Source organism: Thrips palmi, unplaced genomic scaffold (genome assembly GCF_012932325.1).
Source record: "Thrips palmi isolate BJ-2018 unplaced genomic scaffold, TpBJ-2018v1 HiC_scaffold_4, whole genome shotgun sequence".
In the NCBI taxonomy this organism is placed as follows: domain Eukaryota; kingdom Metazoa; phylum Arthropoda; class Insecta; order Thysanoptera; family Thripidae; genus Thrips; species Thrips palmi.
This window is the reverse complement of record NW_023144631.1, coordinates 6,695,279-6,716,285: the sequence shown is the minus strand read 5'-3', so window position 1 is coordinate 6,716,285 and position 21,007 is coordinate 6,695,279. Positions and strand designations below refer to the sequence as shown.

At 58.0% G+C, this 21,007-nt stretch overlaps 1 protein-coding gene across 1 annotated transcript; it reads left to right on the top strand.

The window, feature by feature from the left end:
- Nucleotides 1-65: 65 nt before the first annotated feature.
- LOC117649511 (sorting nexin-8-like) lies at nt 66-4,840 on the top strand. Its single transcript, XM_034392381.1, has 11 exons — nt 66-211; nt 782-903; nt 984-1,116; nt 1,203-1,396; nt 1,507-1,627; nt 1,727-1,929; nt 2,009-2,130; nt 2,223-2,357; nt 2,452-2,665; nt 2,758-2,946; nt 3,207-4,840. Exons 1-11 carry the CDS (start codon nt 190-192, stop codon nt 3,273-3,275), a joined length of 1,524 nt encoding a protein of 507 aa, XP_034248272.1. The 5' UTR covers nt 66-189; the 3' UTR covers nt 3,276-4,840.
- Nucleotides 4,841-21,007: the final 16,167 nt, after the last annotated feature.

Below are 21,007 nucleotides of genomic sequence, written 5' to 3'. Positions count from 1 at the left end.
TTCAGGATCGGCATCGTGGAGGTTCCCACCAACTGCAGTCTGGAGATCGACACCGAGGCTGACTTGGACGCGGCCGTTGCCTTGGTGGCTGGCCGAGCCCGTCGCGGTCGCGGTCGCGGCAGTGGTGGTGGCGGCGGCGGCGGTAGCGGACGATGCTGATGCTCAGCTGTCTCCTTTGAGGTGTCAAACATGGCGACCGACCTGACCAACGGTGAGTGATTTCGCGTGGAACATTTCTGCATTTGTGTGGTTCTCGCAGTGTTTTGGCGTGTCGACTTCTGTCTAAACGCCCTCTTTTACTTCGGCATTGCTCTGTCAATCGGTCGCACTCTTTTCGCCGCGCCAACTCGAATTTGGAGCCGCTGTAAACAAGAAGGGGGAGGGGGTCTTTGACAGCTACAGACAGAAACCTGTTGAGTCGGGAAGTTTCGGGATTGGGGAGGGGAATCGCCAGAAATTTACACTGGATTATTTTTTGTTCATGAATTAATAACTAAACACCAAAATGTACAAGCTTTCTATTTGTTTCATTTTTATTTGCGGGATGTGGGATACTAAACCTCTGATACTTTTTGTCATTTCTGTTTACTTATCTCATTATATGAAAATTTCTATTCAGACTTCAGAGTTTGTGCTTTAAACAATAGTTTTGATTATAAGACAGTGTTGAACATATTGTTTGGGAACCAAAACACCTTGCATCTTTCATTGACAGGTTCCGTGTAACCGTAATACCAAAACCATTAATGAAAACTGTTATCTATTTATCTTTCTTTCTTAGGTACAATTCCATCATTCTACCGAGATGTGTACGACCTCTGCTCTGTCGCTGACTCAGTCAGCAAGGAGATGTTCACCCGTTTGCTTGTTAAATCAGGCCTTCCTCAACAGAAACTCAGTCAGGTGATTATACAATTTTTCTTCAAAAGCTGCAACTTGATTGAATTCCTGGTGAAACTTACCTTATTTTTGCATTTATTTAGATTTGGGAACTTATGGAAGCCAAACAAGGTCACCTTTCAAGGACATCCCTTTATAAAGCCTTGGCCCTAGTTGCTTGGGCACAACAAGGAAAAGAACTCAGCATTAAACTTTTGGACAATTTCTCGGGTGATGGTGAGGCATATCTGTTGTGATGTTGCTGCATGTTATGGAGAACAGATTATGTTTACCGAATAATCTTTCTTTTATCCCTATTTTAGAATTTCCAGTACCCATCTTGGGAGATCTAAGCGACTTACGACAGCTACAAAAACAGCGCCAAAGACAGTGTCACCCAGGGCACCTCGGAATGCGATATGGGGATCTCTGTCGACTTGATACAGTAACAGTTTATCTTGTTCCGGAGAAGAAAGGCATTTTTCTAAAGCATGTGGAATATCAAGTTACTAGCAAGGTGAATTCATTTGTTGTTGACTGTTTAACTGAGTGGTTTTCCCTATTTTTGCTTCATAGGAAATAGCATTTTTGTGTTTATTCTACAGTGTAACACTCTTCCATTTACAGCGATTTGGAACCAAAGTTCGACGAAGATACAATGACTTTGTTTCATTGTATGACCTGTTACTGGGCCGATTCCCATACAGACTGATTCCACGTCTTCCTCCAAAGAAAATGAATATTGGTTGTAAGTTTGTGACTCCTCATCTCAAGGGAAACTTGTCTTGATCCAATATTTTCCATTTCATTTTGCTAATTCTGCATCCTGTTTTGCTTTCTTTCATAGCCGATGCTCCATTCATAGAAGAACGTCGACAATGGTTGTGGCGCTGGTTAAGCCTTATTTCTCGCCACCCAGTCATCAATCAAGATCCTATCCTTCAGTTCTTCTTCACATACGATGGTGATGACATTCAGCACAAAATAAGGGAAATTTTTCGACGAGTTCCTGATGAATTTACTACGTCTGAGTTGGCGTCCCAAGCCAAGGTGTGTGTTTCTACTAAGTTTTAGTGCAAAGTAAAAAAACTTTAAAACTATTTTTGACATCACGTTTTTTTACTTTTAGGAGCTGGTTCCTCCAGATACCTTGACTGAACTAGCTAATAGCCGTGAACAGATAAGACTGATTACTAATAGCGTATCTCGTGTGAAACAAATAACTGACGGGCTCGCTAATCGTTCACAGGCGTGAGTTTATTTGTGACACTTTGTTGTTTAATGTCTTTTCATATCCCTTTTGTTTTATTTTATTTTGAAACGTGTGACATCTTTACTTTAAGGTACGGAAATGATATGGCTGAACTAGGAACTCAGCTTACTATCTTGGCTTCTGAATCACACAGCACATCATCTTGGGCTACTGGTGGAAACCAAATATGGTCTGAGATGAAGAAAGGATTCCATGTCATTTCCAAGTAATTAAAAAATTATGTTATTTAAATTTTTATTTTTCAAATGAACAATTATAACCAAGGTAACTAACATTTGCAACACTCTGTAATTTTTAAGGGAACTTGGAATTATGTCAAGTAAAGCCCTGGCTCAGTCTGTGCGTGAGGAATCAGAACTCTGTGCCCAGCTCAATTTACTTCTTGACATTCTACTGGCATATCGTGATCTTTGTGCACGCCATGAAAAGGGGGTGATGCAAGATCACCAGAAAGCACACGCAAAAATGCTGTCACTCAAAAAGAGACAAATGCAAGGGGTACTGAGAGGCGAGGTAGGTTTCCTTTTTTCTTGTGTGTTGTAAGCTGCAATTTTTACCTGTGCTGTGTATATTTAGAAGCTCCTATGTCACTCTCCATTCTCTAGGTGGATGCTGTTGTTGCTCTGGAAGATAGGATGTTGCAGCAAGAGTCAGTTATTGCAAGTGTGGAGCTACGCAGTGCCTACTCCCTTCATTGTATGCACATGGAGACGCAGCTGGTCCATGCACATCTGGAGCTTTTTGCCACAGTCATCAGTGTACTGGTATCTGTGCAAATCAGAGGCCATACTGAGGTGAGACAACCTCTCTTATTTGTCTTATTTGTGGGACAATGTCTGCCTCCCAGGCATGTCTGTTGTAAATTGGACACTATTAATGTGTACTATTTGTTTCTCTTTTTTGCTGCCTATGGAATTTTCAATTTTCCAGAGTGTAAGCCTCTGATGCTCCTTTACTTTGTTGAAAACTAAGAAAAAGATGCTATTGAGAATACTGCCATGACAATCTTATCCAACCAATTCATCTAAGACATGGTGTTGTTTCTTTGTTGCAGTTGGCAGAAGTGTGGAAAGCCATTCAACCCACCATTTCAAAGTGCCTTCCGGAGGAGCCAGAACACTAAAATACCTGCAAATTACCCATGATTTTTTTCTCTAGGAAATGACTGATGGCCTGTGAAGCTGGAACTTGCATTTATTAGGATAATCCTCTTGAAGATGTAGTTGCGCCCTGTGGCTCTATGAGCCAGCTACCTGTATTGAAATGATAATAGCAAATCATACATTGTTTTCTACTTATGAATATGAAATAATATGAAGAAGGTACCTGCTGGGCTGGTCTCTGTGCCAAACATGGACGTTCATAAAGTGTGTTTGTGATTTTGCAAATGCATTTTCCTGTTAAAATAGGTAGAATTTATAGAAGATGTATGAGCAAAACATGTTTGTACCTTGATGAAGTATTTTCACTGGTAATATTGCACCAGCATAAATCAAATGAGATTCTCATTTGTTTAGTTACGCTCTTAACTTTTAATACTCTGAGGGGTATGGGAACTGGTATGTTAAAGTCTGAATTATTTATTATGTGACACTCCAATCCATTGGAACAGTGAAATGTCAAAAGTGTCATTTTTATCATGCATGTTATACTGTAGTGGAACTTGTGCAATCATTGTTGATTTTTTATTATAATGTGGAGTTTGGTATGAGTTGTCCATGTGTACATTGCATTAAATGCACATTATAGTTCTATACTCATACTGTTGTTCCTATTTAGAGTTTGCATGGGCTTACCATACTGGCACTATGTTAGAATTCATCTGATTTGACTACAGCATTTTTTTTTCTGGGTTTTTGTTCTATGAAAGAAAGTTGTTACTTTGGAGTTAAAAATAGCTTTTAACAGGAGTTGCTGCAAATGAAAATAGTCTATTAGTTGAGTTTATATTTGTTTTAATTGACCAATAATGCTGTTGACAATGGCTGTAGCAACATATAACCCCGTGTAACAGTTTTCTGTTATGTTTTCTTGTTTCTATGTTTGTTGATGCATTTAAAATGTACCCTTTTAAGGACCATATTTTTATTTCATGTAACTTATTTATTTATGTTTTCCATAGAGTAATGTCTATCTAGTCATGTGTTGCATGATAAATTTCATGTATTTTAAAAATATCTTGCTTGAAAGAGCTTTGGACTTTTTTTTTCCGTTCTTTCAAGTTGTTTTCCTTGGTTTGCCATCAGTTAGTCTGTTACTGACAAAACAAAATAGGCCTAATGAATTTTGTTCAACTGTCAATAAGTTGTGTTGTGAACTGTTTGTCAATATCATATCAACTTTGAATTTCATTATTATTCTGTTCAAGGGACAGATAAAAATGTACCATTTAAATTTATTTAGGAATGCACATTATTATCTGCATTTCAATTGTATAATGGGATCAATTTATGTAAGTTTGGTAATGGATTTTATTGTATATCATTTACATGAATTAGTATTGTTAAAAATGTTTCTGCATAATGTTATCTATCTTTACGCATGTATCATGTTGAATATATTGTGTGATGATCACCAAGTGCCACCCATGAGAGAAAATCTAGTTGTTATAGCCCCTGTGTTTTCTGTTTGTTTTGTTTTTAGTGACCAAAAAATAAAGCCATGATCATTCCTTGTAGTGTCGCCTAATGCCTTGTTTGCTTTTGCCTGTCTTTATGTGTCACACTCATCAAAATTGGACAAACAACTCTGAAATGCAATAGAGGTACAGGGGTGTTTTCAAATAACCGCTGCCAGGTTTAATGAAACATAATTGAGTTTTCTCTCTGTACCGACTTGGAAAGGTCAGCGCACTGTGAGAGTGCGGGTGAGGGAGGTGAGGGGGAGGGGAGGGAAGTGGGGGCAAGGTGAGAGCGCCGCCATGCAGGCCACCCATTCGACACCGGATGGGTTGCCTGCGTCGCGGGCGCGCTCGCTGTGAAGTCGACAGTGAAGTCGGCCACGCCGACCCCGGGCCCGGGAGAGGAGAGGCGGCGTGCACCGGCGTGCTGCCTCCAGCTTGTTGAATTAAAAACGGATGCGTGGACCAGCGGGGCTGTCGGCGGGGTCCAGGTGGGGCCGGGTGGGGCCCGTCCACTGAAATATCAACGACTCTTCTGGCCTAGAGTCCCGCGGATGCAAATCTCAATCCTTATCCGGGTCCCGTGACTTATGCCCCATTCACAGCCCGGGGCGGCGGAAAGGGGAGGGGGGGAGCCTTCCTGAGTTATTCAGTCCCCGGATGAGCTGAAAGCGATAAAGCAGCAGCCGGCCGGGCTCTGCAGGCGGATTCCGAACAGTGCGCTTTCGTCGCTCTGTCTCTCTCGCACTCACGCGGCGTTCCGGAGACGTGCGAGAGAGGCAGACGACTGCTCGGGCCTGCATCGATGCCTTTATTGCGAGGAAACCTCGACACGGACTCGGGCCACTCGCCTGGCGCGCCATGGCGGTCTGGCCGGCCCGGCCGGCTCTTCCGGCGGTCGCCTCGCTCCTCGCTTCCGGCGACACACACGCAGACGTCGATGCCGGGCCGGGGCTGGGATTCATTGGGATTCATTGGGATTCATTGAGGCTGACGGGGTGCCGCTTGGCGCCACGCTGCTGCCCGCCCCGCGCCCATAAACTTGTATTTTTTCGCTCTGCGCTCCCTGTTGGAATGTGCAGGCCGACTCGGCTAGGGGCTGTGGAGTTAAGTGCGTTGGATTTTCCTCAGCTTTCGTATTTTGTACCCGCATTTATTGCCCTCCTCGCGGAGATGTTCGGAGTGAGTAGCGCATGCCGTCCGGGACGTTGTTCCGGAGCAGGACGGGAAGAGCGCAGGAATCTACCAGGCTCGGACTGGCCCCCAAAAGGCCCCAGCGGATAAGACCGCAAAAGGCCCCCGATCATCATTATGTTTTTACCCTTCATGACCAACTTTGTGAGGCTACCGCTCCCAAACTAGTTGCGGTCAATAGCCTTCCCGATACAGGGCATGAAAGAGTAGGGTCTTAAGAATACTAGGGCGTCGAGGGAAGCTTTTACGGCGACTATTGACTCCCGCGGCCTCCCAAAGTCAGCAAAATCAGCAAAATTCCAGATTCGACCACTTTTTGACAACTTGGTCGAAAATCGTTGCGGTCAAAGCCAAAATCGTTGTGGTCAACGTCTTCCCGATACAGGGCATGAAAGAGTAGGGTCTTAAGAATACTAGGACGTCGAGGGAGGCCTTTTACGGCGACTAGATTGGACGCAGTGGCCACCCAAAGTCAGCAAAATCAGCAAATTTCCCAGATTCGACCACTTTTTGACCAAATTGGTCGAAAATCGTTGCGGTCAAAGCCAAATCGTTGTGGTCAACGTCTTCCCGATACAGGGCATGAAAGAGTAGGGTCTTAAGAATACTAGGCGTCGAGGGAGGCCTTTAGGCCCACTAGATGGACGCAGTGGCCCCCAAATCAGCTAACGCACCTTCCGAGATTCGAGTCACTCTTTGACCAACTTGTCGGATCGTTCTGGTCCCAAACCCAAACGTGCCGGCACGATTTCCCGATACAGCCATGAAGCAGTCGGTCTGAATCTACGTCATCAGGCCTGCCGAACTGATCCGACGCAGTGCCGCCCAAAATCAGCAAACGGACCGGGCACGATCCAGCACCGCCAGCACCGCCCAGCACCGCCCAGCACCGCCCAGCACCGCCCAGCACGTTCAGCGAGTCCCATAAGACTTCTGTGCACATGATTCCCAGAGTGGGAAACCCCTTGACGCTGGGCTAAGGCAAACATAAACGAACGGCGACATTGTTAGTCCTTTCTCCCCAAGTTTTCTCCTTAACTTTTTTTTCAACGTCTCTTTTTTTTGTGCAGGGAAGAGGAAAGTGACAGGGGTACGAATGTTTGTCAGTCACGCGTCCAAATCCCTCATTTCACTTTTAAAGACCTCCTCGTCTCCTCGTCCGTGGCTGAGGCGGCCTGGCTGCTCGGCCTGCTGCAGCGTCATCCAAGTCCGCGTGCATTCTCTCACACACACGGGCACACACGCACTCGCGCTCACTCGCACTCACTCGTGCCACTCTCGCGCCGCCTGCAGCCAGGCTGGCCAGGCCCTGCAGGTCCTGCCGTCCTGGCGGCGAGAGGGTCGACCAATTGGCGGGACTTAATTGCTCCCCCGGGCTCGGCACAAGTCCACCAGTCGGACTGCTAAATTATTTGGCACCTCCCTGACTAGACGCGAGTCCTCGCTTGTTTTGACTGCCGGCCGGCTCATCTGCGTGTGTGTCTCAGTGCAAGTGCGGCGTTTCTTCCCCCTTCCTCGAACGCAGCAAACACTCACACGCACGCACACACAGACATGCACAGACACACACATGCAATAATTTGGTGCTGCAGACGAGTTGCACAGGCTACGCCTGACAGCCGCGCATGAGGCCCAGCTGCCCGGCGGTTCATTGATAAATTAAATTGAAAGAGAAACACGTGTGAAAGTTCCCCCGAAGAATGCTTCTCCCGATTCCGATTCCGGGAGGTGTCGGCGGTGCACTGCCGAACATGGTAATGAAAGGACGAAGGGCCCTGGACGCTGTCGAACCATTTACCTGCCGATGAAAACCTCTTTCAAAAGAGAACTTTCAAAATATCTACAATCTCTGAGTGGACGCGCGTTTGGTTGACACGAGGTGCCACTGCCGTGCCCCCGGGGGAGCGCCACATGCGCGGCATGGCGAAAGCGGGGAGCGGGCTTAGTTGGTTTGGCACTGAGAGTGCCGCGCTGTGACTGCGGCGCCGCGGACTGCGGAGTGTGCCGATGCCGAGTGCAGCCGAGTGCACCGCCGGGGTGGTCCGCTTGGCGCGCCGCCGCCATGCCGCCGCCACGCTAGTCGCCTTGGCCGTGGCCGCGGCCGCGCGCTGTTCGCTCGCTCCTACACGGCGTGATTCCGAACAGCGAACCGCTTCGTCCGTCCGCGAGAGGGAAGACGGACCCCGAGAGTCGCTCTGTCTCTCTCGCTCTCGTGGGGCGTTCCGTAGGGGTGCGAGGGAGACAGTGCGGAAACAGACTCCCGGAGTCCGTCTGCAGGGCGACGGACGCACGCCCACATTAGCCTGCATGTGCGGCCTTGAGCATCGGCAGCATCGGCCCGTCCGAGCCGCCACTCCACTCGCGTGTCGCGGCGCCACTCGCGGTGGCCTGCCAGTGGGCTGCCAGTGGGCTGCCAGTGGGCTGCCAGTCCGAGTCGCGCAGCCCGCCGTCGCTAATGTAGCCAATTCCAAAAGCAAGTCCAGTCGATATAATTGCATCGCGAGCCGGCTGATTCCGAGAGTCGTGTTCGTCGCTCCGTCTCTCTCGCACTCATGGGGCGTCCCGTGTCGGTGCGAGAGAGACAGAGCGACGAAGACGGCTCTCGGAATGAGTGTGCAGCGGGCCGCTCTCAGACTGCGGAGCGCGGCCACTGCGAGCGCACGCGGCGCGGCACGCACGGCGAGGCACGGCGGCGGAGCGGACGTGCTGCTAATTGTTCGAGGCGAGCACGCCGCCGCGCCGCCGGCCCCGCCAGCCCCACCAGCCGCCACTGCCAATGACGGGGAGTCCGCGGATCGGCCGCGCGAGTCGCGGCGCGTCGCGTCGCACGGTGCGCACGCGGGCAAGCAGAAGGATTTGGAGGCAGCGGGGCACCGGCGTAGTGACTCACTCCGGACGGTGTGTTTACTTTCCGTTCGGCGACCGCCACCGTGGACGGACAGTTCCGGACGGCAAAAACAACAACAACAAAACAAACAAATCAGTGGCCAGCCTGAAGAAAAGGGCCGAGTGTGACGCGACGGCGCCGAGGACGCCAGCCGACGCGACGGGGTGGTCCGGACGGGACTCCGCGGGCCGAGCCGTCATTAACGCACACTTTGTAAACACTTTTCCTGCCGCCGCGCCGGCCACTGCGTTTCGGTTCGCTATGACGGTTTGCCGGTGAAACGGCGCCACTTTTCTGAGCGCCGCCCCGCCCCGCCCCGCCCCGCCCCGCCCGCCCGCCCCCCCCCCGCCCCGCCCCGCCCCGCCCCGCCCCGCCCCGCGGCGCCACCGTCGCGATGAAAGTGAGGCCAATCCGCTCGGCGTCCACCGCGTTACCCGGTGCTGCGCGGTGCTGCGCGGTGCCCGCTGCCGCGGCCAGTGCTGCCACCTTACCCTGCATTACGATCGACTGCAGCCACGGCACTGCCACGGCACTGCACTGCAGTACCTCTACCGGCCGGCTCGCCACACCGGGTAATTCGATTACCACCGCAATGAGTCCGAGCCAGTCCGAGATGCAACTCACGCTGAAAGCGACTGAAAGCGGCTGAAAGCGTGTGTGCTTCCCGGCGGCCGCCGGGCTGGGCCCCACCAGGCCCCACGGCTCGGCAGGCCCGGCCGGGCGTATGTTCATGAGCACTCGAGCTTTCTAGCGCACATACATACACGCGCACACATACACGCATACACACGCAAACACAAACACATGCGAGCGCACGGCTCCACGCGTGGCGACGGTCCGGGCGGGCGGGCGCGCCCCAGTCGCGCCCTAGCCGCCAGCAGCCCACCCTCCACAGGCTGGGTCGAAATTCGCCTACCGCCGCGGGTACTCCTTGACGGGAACTCCTTTGGCGGCGACCCCCGCGACAGTAAAACGCAAATGAAGACATAAATAATGTCGGATGCGAGGAGCAGTGGGCCGTGGGGCCCGCTGGCCGCTGGGGCACTGGCTGGGAGGAAGGGATGGGAAGGGCACGGCGGTGGCCACAGAGAGGTGGCCCGCCGCCCACTCGCCGCTCTCCAGGGACTGAGCCAGGGACGCCGCGCCGTGCCACAGCCGGACCAAGGACGCCCCGTGATAAGGGAGCACTTTCGCTTGCTGATTGGCGAAGCGGCGCTGCGTCCAGCAGTGTGGTGCAGTGCAGTGCAAGTGCAGGCCCTGCGGCCGAGCGGGCGCTCCGGCAGGCACCGCCGCTGCACCGGCGAAACTGTCGCCTGGGTGCGCCAGCGACGGCGCCGGGTTCGCGATCCTTCACCAGCGGCGGCGGAGGCATGGCGGAGGCTGCCCCAGAAAAGGCGGCGTGCTCGGCCAGCTTCGGCGTGTCCATGGGCGCACCGGGGCGCGGCCCGCCGCCAGCTCTTTGTTTCGCACGGTCGTTAGGCCCCTCCTCGCCGAGTCACCAATCTCTCCGTCGTGCCATACCAGCCAAGTGACCCCCCGCAGTACTCCGCGCGCAAGGGACCTTGTGGCGGACATGGAAAGTCACTCGGGTTTGGAGTATCGTCGGGGTCACATCTCGCCGCCCCTCGGCTGGCGGCACCCCGTGGAGCAGCAGCGTCCCGTCAATACCCCGCGCTCGCAGGCTGCCCGCCCGGCTGGCGCGCCGAGTCCCTCGCGCGCGGAGTAGCGACGGCCCAATCTTTCGCGAGTGATGGTCCCGAGGAAAAGTGAGAGGGCTGCCGCCTTCCGGCCGGGCCGAGACCCCCCACAGGCCGGACTGGATTAAATGCCCTGATTGCCCCATGTTAAACGACCACTTACCTGTTTTAATTATGTTATACATAAATTACGTGGCGCCAAAAGAGAGCCCTGCCAACGACGGCCGTGTGCTCGCCGGGGAGTGGGGGGGACCTCAACCGCCCCTCTCGCTGGGGCAAGCTAGTCCAGATTCAAATTTAAAATTGAAATTGTGCGTTTGGAAGGCGCGCCACGCCTCGTCTGCCTCGTCCTCCGCGACACGTACTCCATTTCTCGTCCGCTCCATTATGCATGCCGCAAAAACAAAACGCGCTGTAAGGGTGTCGAAAGTGCCTCCGGGTGATGCCTTCATCAGCGCGGCTGCAGGGCCTGCAGGCCGTCGACGCCTCGCAGAGCCGCTCGATGCACATGCGAAATCTGCAGTCCGGCCGCGCGCCGCTCGCCGGACTCGACGCGACGACAGGCGGCCATGTCGCTGGCGTCAATTTGTTAAAATAAAAAGTATACGAAGAGAGTTTTACTGCTGATGAGCGTTCGCAGACGCCTGTCAACAGCAGGGTACGCCGCTCCGCCGAGCGGCAGTGTCGTGGTGTTGCCTACCCCGCGTTCCGCAGGGGCTCGGGCGCCTTACCAGGGCCGGGTAGGCAACCCGCTCCCCTCGGGTGTCGCACTGCGCAGAGGCTTGCCTACCCCGCCAGGCGGTTCGGCCCGCGCGGTGCGGCTCGAGGGTCTCGCCCGGTCTGGCCTGTCCGCTCGTCTGGACACGCTGCACGCTGGACGCCACCTTGGCATCATCAGCGTGTTGACCTCCTTGTAGGAGGAGGAGGCCAGGGCAGACCGGGCAGGCCGAGAGCGGAGCCGTGGCGGAGCCGCGTTACTTGGTTTCCACGAAGTTGAGGGCAGGCCCGGCAGGCCCGGCAGGGCAGTTGGCAGCGTGCTGGCGGCCGGCTGGCCTGGCCTGGCCTAGCCGCGCATGCCCCGAGCGCCGCAGAGCCCCGCAGAGCCCCGCACAGCTTCGCAGAGCCATTTCATTTCATTTCACTTGACTTCGGCGGGAGAAATGCGGCGACGGGTCCGCGGGGTCAGCGGCTCTTCTATTAGCGCCGCGGCAGCAAGGCTGATTCCGAGAGTCGTTTTCGTCGCTCTGTCCCTTTCGCACTCACGCGGCGTGCCGTATGGGTGCGAGAGCAGACAGAGCGATGAAGACGACTCTCGGAATCAGTCTACAGGACGCGTGGCAGGGAGGAAGAAAATGCGACGAACTGGCGGGGATCGAACCCGCGATCTCACACGCCGGTTCTCTCAGCTCACGGGCGTGGAGTGGGTTTCTTTTTCGCAGTGCCCGCTGATGCCCCATCATCAGGGCAGCCTATCAGGGTGCCAATAATGCAGTGCCTCGCCAGCCAGGCTGAGCCAGGCCAGCCGACTTGACTCGCGGCGAGCGAAATTGTGACACTCTTCCCAAGCCTGTCGGCAGCCGGCCGCAACGCCGCGACGCCGGGCAGCTATCGAGATATCGAATTCACTATCGTCACGTCGTCGTTTTGATAAGGCGCCGTTTAGGCGGCGCTGCGTTCGCCAGCACGACGGCCAGCGGACTGATTCCGAGAGTCGTTTTCGTCGCTCTGTCTCTCTCGCACCCACGCGGTACGCCCCATGAGAGCGAGGGAGACAGAGCGACGAAAACGACTCGCGTAATCAGTCTGCAGCGCCGCTGATGCCTTATTGAAGGGCCGTGTCTGTGGTGCCAATTACTTTTTATAGTGCCACGCATCTTGTTCGAGGCGGGGCGATGCGCACGGCCGGGACATCTTTCCTCCAAAGTTCCCGCGTAAAATTAAATCGAGAAAAAGGCTCGCGATAATGGACGTGACTCTAGCGCCACGCCGCGCCAACCCCTGCCTGGACAAACGGCTCGGCAGCCGGTCGCGATGTCATGAGGACGTTTAAATAGAGCCGCGGCCGCCGATCGTGTTCTGATTATGACGATGACGGCGAGTTTATCTAATTAAACGCGAGACAGTGTGGCGCGCGCGGCCGTCGTAAACGTGATGAACTGCCGCTCGGCCGCTCGGCCGGCCGGGGCTTCGATTAATACCGCCCGTCCATCGGGAGGCGCGACTACTGTGCGGCGCTGTGCGGCGCCCCGGCTTACCTCGCGTGCTTCGCGTCTCGCGCAAGGAGCTCACGTCGAATTACTTCTTCCCGCACGCTCCTCGAACGGCTGCTACCATGGGGAAGGCAAGGAAAAGGGAAAATGACAACTTTGAGGGTCGATACCTCTCAAACGGTGAGCGTTAGCGACGGTACGATCAGGACAACTCGCTTTCAAATTCATTTTCCTGCGTTTCTTGCCCCGTGCGTCACGGTCCTACCGCGCACCGTTTGCGAGATACGGACACTTCAAAGTGGCGGGGAGGGGGCTGTCGTTGGAGCTGGCGCGCTCCTCCGGCCGGCAAGTTGTTTGTTGAGCCCCACTAATGCGCGGCAGACGCTCTGTTTTACGGCCTTTACGGAGGAGTGTGGCGACACGGGCCGATCCGGGTGGGGCGGCCGGAGGCAGCCAAAGGCGGGGAGCGCCGTCAGGACCGTCCGGCGGCCAAAGCTCGTAATGAATTGAACACACGCGCGAAGGGCCCGGAGCGGCCTGCAGTGGACAGCACACTGGCCGGCGGCGGCGGCTTCGAGGCAGGCGTTGTCATAATCCTGACAAACGCGGTCGTTTTTCCCGACGCGGATGTGTCGCTCTGGCAGGGCGGCCAGGGCGGCCAGGGCGAGGCCAGGCTAGGCTAGGCCGCCAAAACGCGCTTTTTATTCGCTCGATGCGCAGGTCGGTTTTTCGCACGTTTTAGTGGCGAGCCGACAGTAGTTTAGAAGGAGCTGGAGCCAAACTAGCTAGATTTTTTTTTCACAGGGCGTATTGCAGCTTACGGCAATAACACACTAGTTCAAATCGTCATTTTTGGTCATTTGGCGCTGATGTCATGGGACGGCTGCAGATGGAGCTGGTGGCGCCACCGTGCGCGCGGTCCCCGTCAGCACGGCGACGAAGGGCCTCGTCGAGTCCAGGGCCCGCCACCACCTTATATCAAACCGGTACACGGCGAGATAGAGTACACCGCGCTTTTGGTGGCTCGCCAGGAGTGTCAAGGTGTCAGACGAAGCTCGGCGGCCACGGCCCGGGCAGGCGGCTTGCCCTAGGTCTAGGTCCGGCACCGGGAGGGGAGCAGCAGCACCACCAGGAAGCCGTCAGCGGCCGTCAGGCGGAGTGAGGCGCCGCAGCGGCCGCAGCGCGCTGTCCAGTCTGTCCAGAACGAGGCCCAATCATCGCCTCCACGCGGCGTCCTTTTTTCCTGTTCCGCAGCCTGGCGCAGCCTCGCGCCCCTTCACGACGTGTCCCAATTTCCATCCCGATCCGCGGGGCCGCGGGGACGGCGTCGTCGCGCCGCCCATTGTCCGAGTCCATTCATCATTTTGGGGCTGCGGCTCTGCGGCTGCGAGTGCCGACTTACTGGCGTCCCCAGTCCCACTCTCACCCGCAAGATATACTGGCCGTACGTGTGTGTAGTTTTCACGGTGCTCTTGGTGCTCGCCGAGCGAGTCGCCGAGCGCGGCGGCGCGCGCCTCGCCGACGTGGTCGTGCAGTGCCTCTCGGCCGGGCTCAGCGCGCAGACAGCGAGTACCGGTGCGGTCCAGTGCCCCGGGGCGGCAGTGCAGAGCGGTGCAGAGCAGCGCGCGGCGGTCGCACCCCTTAAGCACATCAACACTTTTTGGCGGTTTCCGAAACGGGGCCGGGATTCGAACCAACCGCGCGGTGGCGTGCCTTGGCGTGCCCCGCAGCAGCGGACACACATCTCAGCAACTCCTCCGAGCGAGCGGCAGGCCATGTCCGCGTCCCTGGAACACGGTTCCCAGAAAATGAATGCGCGCTGTACCGGGAATCGAACCAGCAACCTTTCGAGCTTCGAGCGGCCACCCCGGCAAGGCCGCCCCGGACAACGACGGCGGGTGTAGGCCCGGAGTGTTTATGAGCCACTGGCGCGCTGCCGCCATGGTGCCGCGCGCTGTGCTGGGACACCGCCTTCACCGCCTGCTCGGGCGCGGAGCGGCGCGCGGCGCGCACGGCCGGGAAGGGAATGCAGCCGCGGAGCACCGCAGAGCCGCGCTCCCGATCACTCAATTCCGACAGTATTGGCGGCCGCGCCGCGCCGTGCCGTGCCGTACCGCCTCCTCCATCCTCGCCACGTCCCCGCCGTTCGCCGAGCACCGCTCGCTGACGCGCGCGGCCGCGGCGCGTGGTGGACACCGGCCGACACCGTCCGGCGTCCGCCGCGGGCGTCCTGGCCGATGGCCGGCGGCGTGCCGATGCCCGCCGATGCCGCCCCGTAGAGCACGTTACGTTCGGCCGGAGAAAGCAGTGCACGGCCGTGCCGCCCGAGCCGGCCGTGCGGACCAGCGAGCCGCGAGGCCCGAGAGGCGCACGCCGATGATGACACGCAACCGCCGAAAAGTCATTACACAAGCAGATCGGCGGGGCGTGTCGGCAAGTGGCGTGGCGGGCCGGGCCGGCCGCGACGGGCCGCTGGTCGCGAGAGTGAGTTGTGAGAAGACATGAGCGCACGCGTCGGGCAGCGCGGACCGCCCCGCCCCCCCCCGCCCCGCCCCCCGCGCTGCAACTTTGTCGGGCAAAAGGTAACGCGGCCCGTCTGAAAGTGCGTGCGCCGGTGGGCGGGGCGGGGCGGCGTGGCGCCGAGCGACGTCCAGCGCGGACCGGGACGGACACACCGAGAATTAAAGTCTATTTTGACTTTCTCTTGACGAGGTGCAGTCTGCACCGCGGACTCGCGGCCCTTAGGCTGCCCTGGGCCGCCCTAGGCTGGCGTAATTGCAGCCGCGGTACAGCAAGCAACGTGCATTACGTGACATCAGGCGCCGACTTTTTTCTGTGTCTCTCCCTGCGCGGTGTCGAACCCGCATCCTTGATACAGAACGACGTCCCTCGGTCACCGACGTCGCCGGGTCCGTTGGTCCGTTCGGGGCGCGATTTCTCATACCGCCTCGCATGCAGGCCACGGTGCAGGCCGCCGGCCGGCCTGGCCGCGGCCGCGCGAGGCAGCCCAAGGCAGCGCGAGGCAGCGCGAGGCGACTCGCCTCGTATTTCACGACGGGATGGTCTCCGCGGCCGGGGGAGGCCCCAGAGGCCCCCGCCAACCACCGGCATCGCCGGGCAGCGCCGTGAAGAGCACAAATTTATGAGTGCATGTGAGCCAGCAGCATTCTTCCGCTCGATGTGAACGGAAAATGTGACATAGGGCGGCGCTGGGCCCTGGGCTGGCGGGGCTGGCACGCTGGCACTCTCGGTGGCACTCTCTAGTGGCGCGCCGGCCGCCCGGCCCCACCCGGCCCGGCCCCTCTCACATTAACAAAGGCTGGCGTCCAATTGCACCTCGGCGAGGGACTCCCTCGCGGAGCCTCGCGGAGCCGCGTGGGAACTCTTTTTTGCTTCGGCGTAAAAAAATAAAAAGTGGCGGCCGCTCCGTCAAATAAAGTTGGGAGATGCAGGCGGCCGTCAGAGGCAACGAGGGGGCGTCGCGACGGCCAGTCGCGGCGCGCGCTGCCTTGCTGTTTTCCTAGCGGCTCAGCCAAACCGCGGCACAGCCCATTGTCACTGGCTTCATTCTGGCAGGCGTCCCGTCCGCCGGCTTGTTTTTTGGTTAAACGCGCGCGTCGCGTTAAGGGTCCCGCTGCAAAGTAATCGCCTTATTCGCCCCGTTGACTCGTGGAGGTGGACGCCGAGGACGCCGAGGACGCCGAGGACGCCGAGGACGCCGAGGACGCCGAGGACGCCGAGGACGCCGAGGACGCCGAGGACGTCTCGACGTCTAGGCTGGCCAGGGTGCGGGGGAGGCGACGTTCAGCAGCGCCAGCAGGCCGACGGCGACCACCACCGCGGTGGTGGTGGAGGCGGCCAGGCGGTGCACGGGCCGCGACAAGGGGCTGGCCAGCACGTCGCGGCACTGGCGGCACGCGTCCACGTTTTTAATTCGGAAAAGACGGCCGACTTTCCTCTCCAGGATGCAAGAGGCGCGAGGCGAGGTCGCCCCCGGGCCCCGGGACGGCGGCAGGTGGCCGGGTGAGCCGCTTGACAGGCGCCGTCGTCTCGTCGCGTTTCAGGAGGCCACTTTTTGAACCCCGACCCGACCGTCGCCCCACGTGCCCCAAAAGGCCGCCCGCCTTGCCGGAATGTTGATTGCCGTATTGGACACGCCAAATCCTGACGCCCTGGCTGCCCTGGCTGCCCTGGCTGCCCTGGCTGCCCATCACAGTTCCGGTGGTCCGGCATGAGGCCCTTCGGGGTCCTTCGGGGGCACCGGGCTCGCAAAGTCGGTCAAACAGATATTGAAACTCCGAGACTTTGACGCCTCGGGAACGCGTTTTTCCACACGTAGTTTGGGAGTACCGGCCCCGCAAAGTTGGTGGGATAATGGCGCTGTTTGAACAGAACTGCATTTGTAGGCGGACGCGCTGCACCGGCACGTCGACATGCGCGGCCCCTCCCTCCTGCCTGTCCCCCGGGCCGCTTTCCTCGCTGCATAGTTAACAGTGATTTCGAAAAATCGTTTTGTCACTCCGTCTCTGTCGCACTCGTGGCGCGTGCCGCTGCGTTGCGAGCGAGACGGAGCGACGAGGCGACGACTCTTCGGCATCGGACCGCAGCTCGCAGGTGGCTGGGGCCCGCTGGGGCCCGCCGCGCCGGCTGGGGCCTCACAGCACCAATTAGCTGCCGCGATGTACGACGTGCCGCCCGTCATGTGTGGTCGCAATTTGGCTTTTAGTTTTCAATTTCGTGACTGATTCACGACGGCCGGAGCCGGACCCCACCAACACACACACACGCACACTCACACTCGCGCCAGCGCGCCAGCACACGTCGCCTGCTTGGCGGGCTCGTGTCATGTGACGCCCTGCTCCGCCCTGCTTCTCCTTGCTTTCACGCGTAGGCACAGAGACGGCATGCACGCGCGGGGACGTTTCGGCCGGCCGTCTCGTCAAGGCCGCGGAGGTGGAGGCTTACAGTGTTACAGCGCCGGACCAGCTCCAGCTTTGTGTGCCTTTTCGAGACGACCGGGGGAAAAGTGCCAACTGTGGGGACCCTTTTTGCGGACAAAAATTTCTTTTTGTTTCATCTTTTTAAGGACAAAGTTACATTTTAAGGTGTCGCGAAAAAGTCGCTGATTGAGGAAAAAGAGTGCGCTCCGCGAGGACGGACAGGCGGGCGTGCATAGAACCGTCACTCACCGTGCTGGCCACGCCGGCCACGCCGGCAATGCTGGATTGCTCCAGAGTGCTGGTGGCTGGAGTGTCCATTGTTGCCCATACACTTTCTTCCCTCTTCGCCACGCCGCGCCGTGCCGTGCCACGCCGCGCCACTCGCCGGCCAGTCGTTGTTTCACGGGAGTCGGAGGAATTGCGACTAGACCGGTAAATTCAAAAGTGAAAGGTGAAGCGTCTCTGTTCGATGGCCGATGCAGCGGGGCTGCAGCAGGGCTGCGCGCCGGCAGCGGGGCTGAGGCTGCATTTTTGTTGTCATTCGCGTCGCCGGGGGCGGGGCGGGGCGGGCGTTTTTACGCCAGCAGCGCGATGAGGCGATTCCCGGAACACGAGCGAATTTCAAACTGGGCCGAAAGGTCGCGTCGCCGCCCCCGCCTCGTTTGCTCGTTTGCCCCGTTCCACGTTTCCCCACATTCGCGCGCCCGTCTGGCCGAGCGCCCGGCAGCGATTTTGTTGTTTTTCTCGCTAATCCGGGCAGCAGGCCGACGCCGCTCCGCCTTCATGTATTTTCGCACAAAGGGGAAAGTGCTAATGATAAGATTATTTTGAGGCGGCCCGCGCTCGTGGGCGACTGCGAGTGTGAGTGAGTGCGAATGTGCGCGCCGAGGCGGCGGAGGTCAGTGATACCGACCGGGCGCTCTGACTGGGGCCCTGAGGCCCTGAGGCCCCCAGGCCCTGACCAGCGCACGGCGGCGCGTCCACGACGGTGTGCCCAACTGGCCCAGTGCGCCCGGTGCCCCGTGCCGCCCCGTGCCCGGTGCGCCTCCCAGCTGATGCCTATCGTGGCCGACCACCTACGAGAGGCTTTCCCCCTCTCTTTTTTGCCCGTTTTCGACACTGTCTCTCTTTCTCTCTCTCGCTGCCTATGCTGACGCGTCGACTTTCAGTGCGACTTACTTATGCAGGCTATTACTGGCAGGCTCTAAATAGCCGCGATACAAATGTGCTCCCCGGCGAGGGAGCCTGTTGGCCGGCGGGGAGCGGGCACCCACTTCCCAGCGAGGGGGGAGGGGGGGCATGTCCGGCGTGCGCCAAAATCTCTTATTCTTGCCCGTCCCGGGGCAGCCGGGGCAGCCGGCGGCCGTTGGCGGTGATTTATAGGGCAATTGCATGTAGGTGTGCGAGCGCTGGCGCCTCTGCAGACATTGTGTGTGTGTGTGTGTGTGTGTGTGTGTGTGAGTGCGTGTGTGTGAGCGTGCGAGCGGGCAGTAGCTCAGCCCTCCGTTCCCCCCCGGCGGGCAGTGTGCTCACAGCCCGGTGAATGAAAATGCATACGTCTGTAACTCGACCCGCGTGCCCTGCTGCTGTGCTGCTGCTGGTCACCCTCCAGCTCTCGCCGCCCTCTCTGCGCTTTCCTCTCCTCCTGCCCTCTTCCTCCTTCTTCTTCCTCTTCTTCCTTTTCCTCTTCTTCTTCTCCTCCTCCCCTTTTTGCTCCCCCTTTCATCCTTATGCAACCCCACGAGGCAGCCGATGCCACCGCCGTGGAGAAAGAAAGGAAAAAAATAAAATAAATTGATATTAATTAGTTCCAGACTGGCGGATGCGCGCGCGCGCGGAGTGTCAGCCCAATCAAGAGGCCGGGCGGGCCGGTACTGCTCTCGATGGCGCATTCACATCCACATTCACATCCACATTCACATCCCTAGTCGTAACGATATCATTAAGGGCGGGCCGCGCGGCCGCCGGCGCTTTGTTCGACTAAAGGATGCTGGTCGTAAAGTGCAGTGTGCTGGAGGCTGCTGGAGTCCGCTGGAGTCTGCTGGCGCCCAGGCCGGCGCGGCGACGGCGCGGCGGGAGGCCCTGCGGCCTACCCTGCAGGCGCCAACCAGACAGCCAGCTCCGGGTGCGACGTGCCACGCCAAGCTCGAAACTCTCCTGCCTGAGTGATGTATAAAAGGGTGGCGGTTTGCCACGCCTGTCCGAAACGAGGCCCAATGGTCACCCTAGCGCTGCCCGGCCGAGTAAGTGCACGACGCGGCACTGTGGCGAATGGGTGCAGCAGGACCAGCCGGCAGGGCCAGCGGCGAGTGCGGGTCAGGCCGCTTTGCCTGTGGGTGGCCCGGCCCGGCCGGCCGGCAGCGGGACGACACCGAAACGACTAGGCCAGACGCACTTGGCGACTGCAGTGCCCAGTGCGCCCTGCAGGCCCTGCAGGCCCTGCACCGCTGCAGCAGTAGTTAACCTTTCGCTAAATCGGGGACCCGTCGTCGGCCCGCCAGCCCCGCCAGCCCTGTGCCCAATGCTCGACGTCAATCTGCCGCAATTTGCCCGGGCGAAACCCACCGCGCCAATTATGCAGTGACGGACGACGTCGCGGGGGACCCCCTGCCACCCACCGCCCCGCTCCGGCCCACCCCCACCGAGGCGACGCTGCCCTGCACTGCCGCCCTGCACTGCCCTGCACTGCCCTGCCCCCACCAGGCCGGAGAAAGGCCGCGCCCCTCCCAGCGCGAGCAGCCCGAGCAGCAGCGCGGGGTACCCCCGGCAGTAGTAAGGGGTCCCCCTTACCACTCCCGGCGCGCCGCCGCGCCCCCCACCGCGCCCCTCGCGCTCCCTCCGCCGGCCGCCCTGCCGCGGCCGATTCCCTCCAAATGATGTCCCAAAATAAAACGCGGCGCCACCGCTGGCCGCGGTCATTTCATCCTCGCGCGCCGGCCAGTGCAGTGCGTCCACGCCGTCCACGCCGTCCACGCCCCGCGCGCCGCGTGTCTGTGTGCGTGTGTGTGAGTGCCAGTGTTTGTGTGTGTCATCCTCCCCCGCGGGGCGCCGCGACACAGTACCCGCGAGTGTGCGTGTGTGAGCCTGTGTTGGTGTTGCCATTGTGACAGTGCGTGCATGTGAGACGACGGGCCCTTTTTTGGATACACCCGGAGAGGATCTCTTTGCTTCATTCGTGTCAACATGAGGTGAGTTCAAAATTCTTCGGTCGCAGGCTGCACTTTTGTGGGTAAACGTCATTAGGTTCGTGACGTGATCGTCCTGGCAAACTTCAACACTTTGAATGATTTGAAAGACCGTGGTCCTG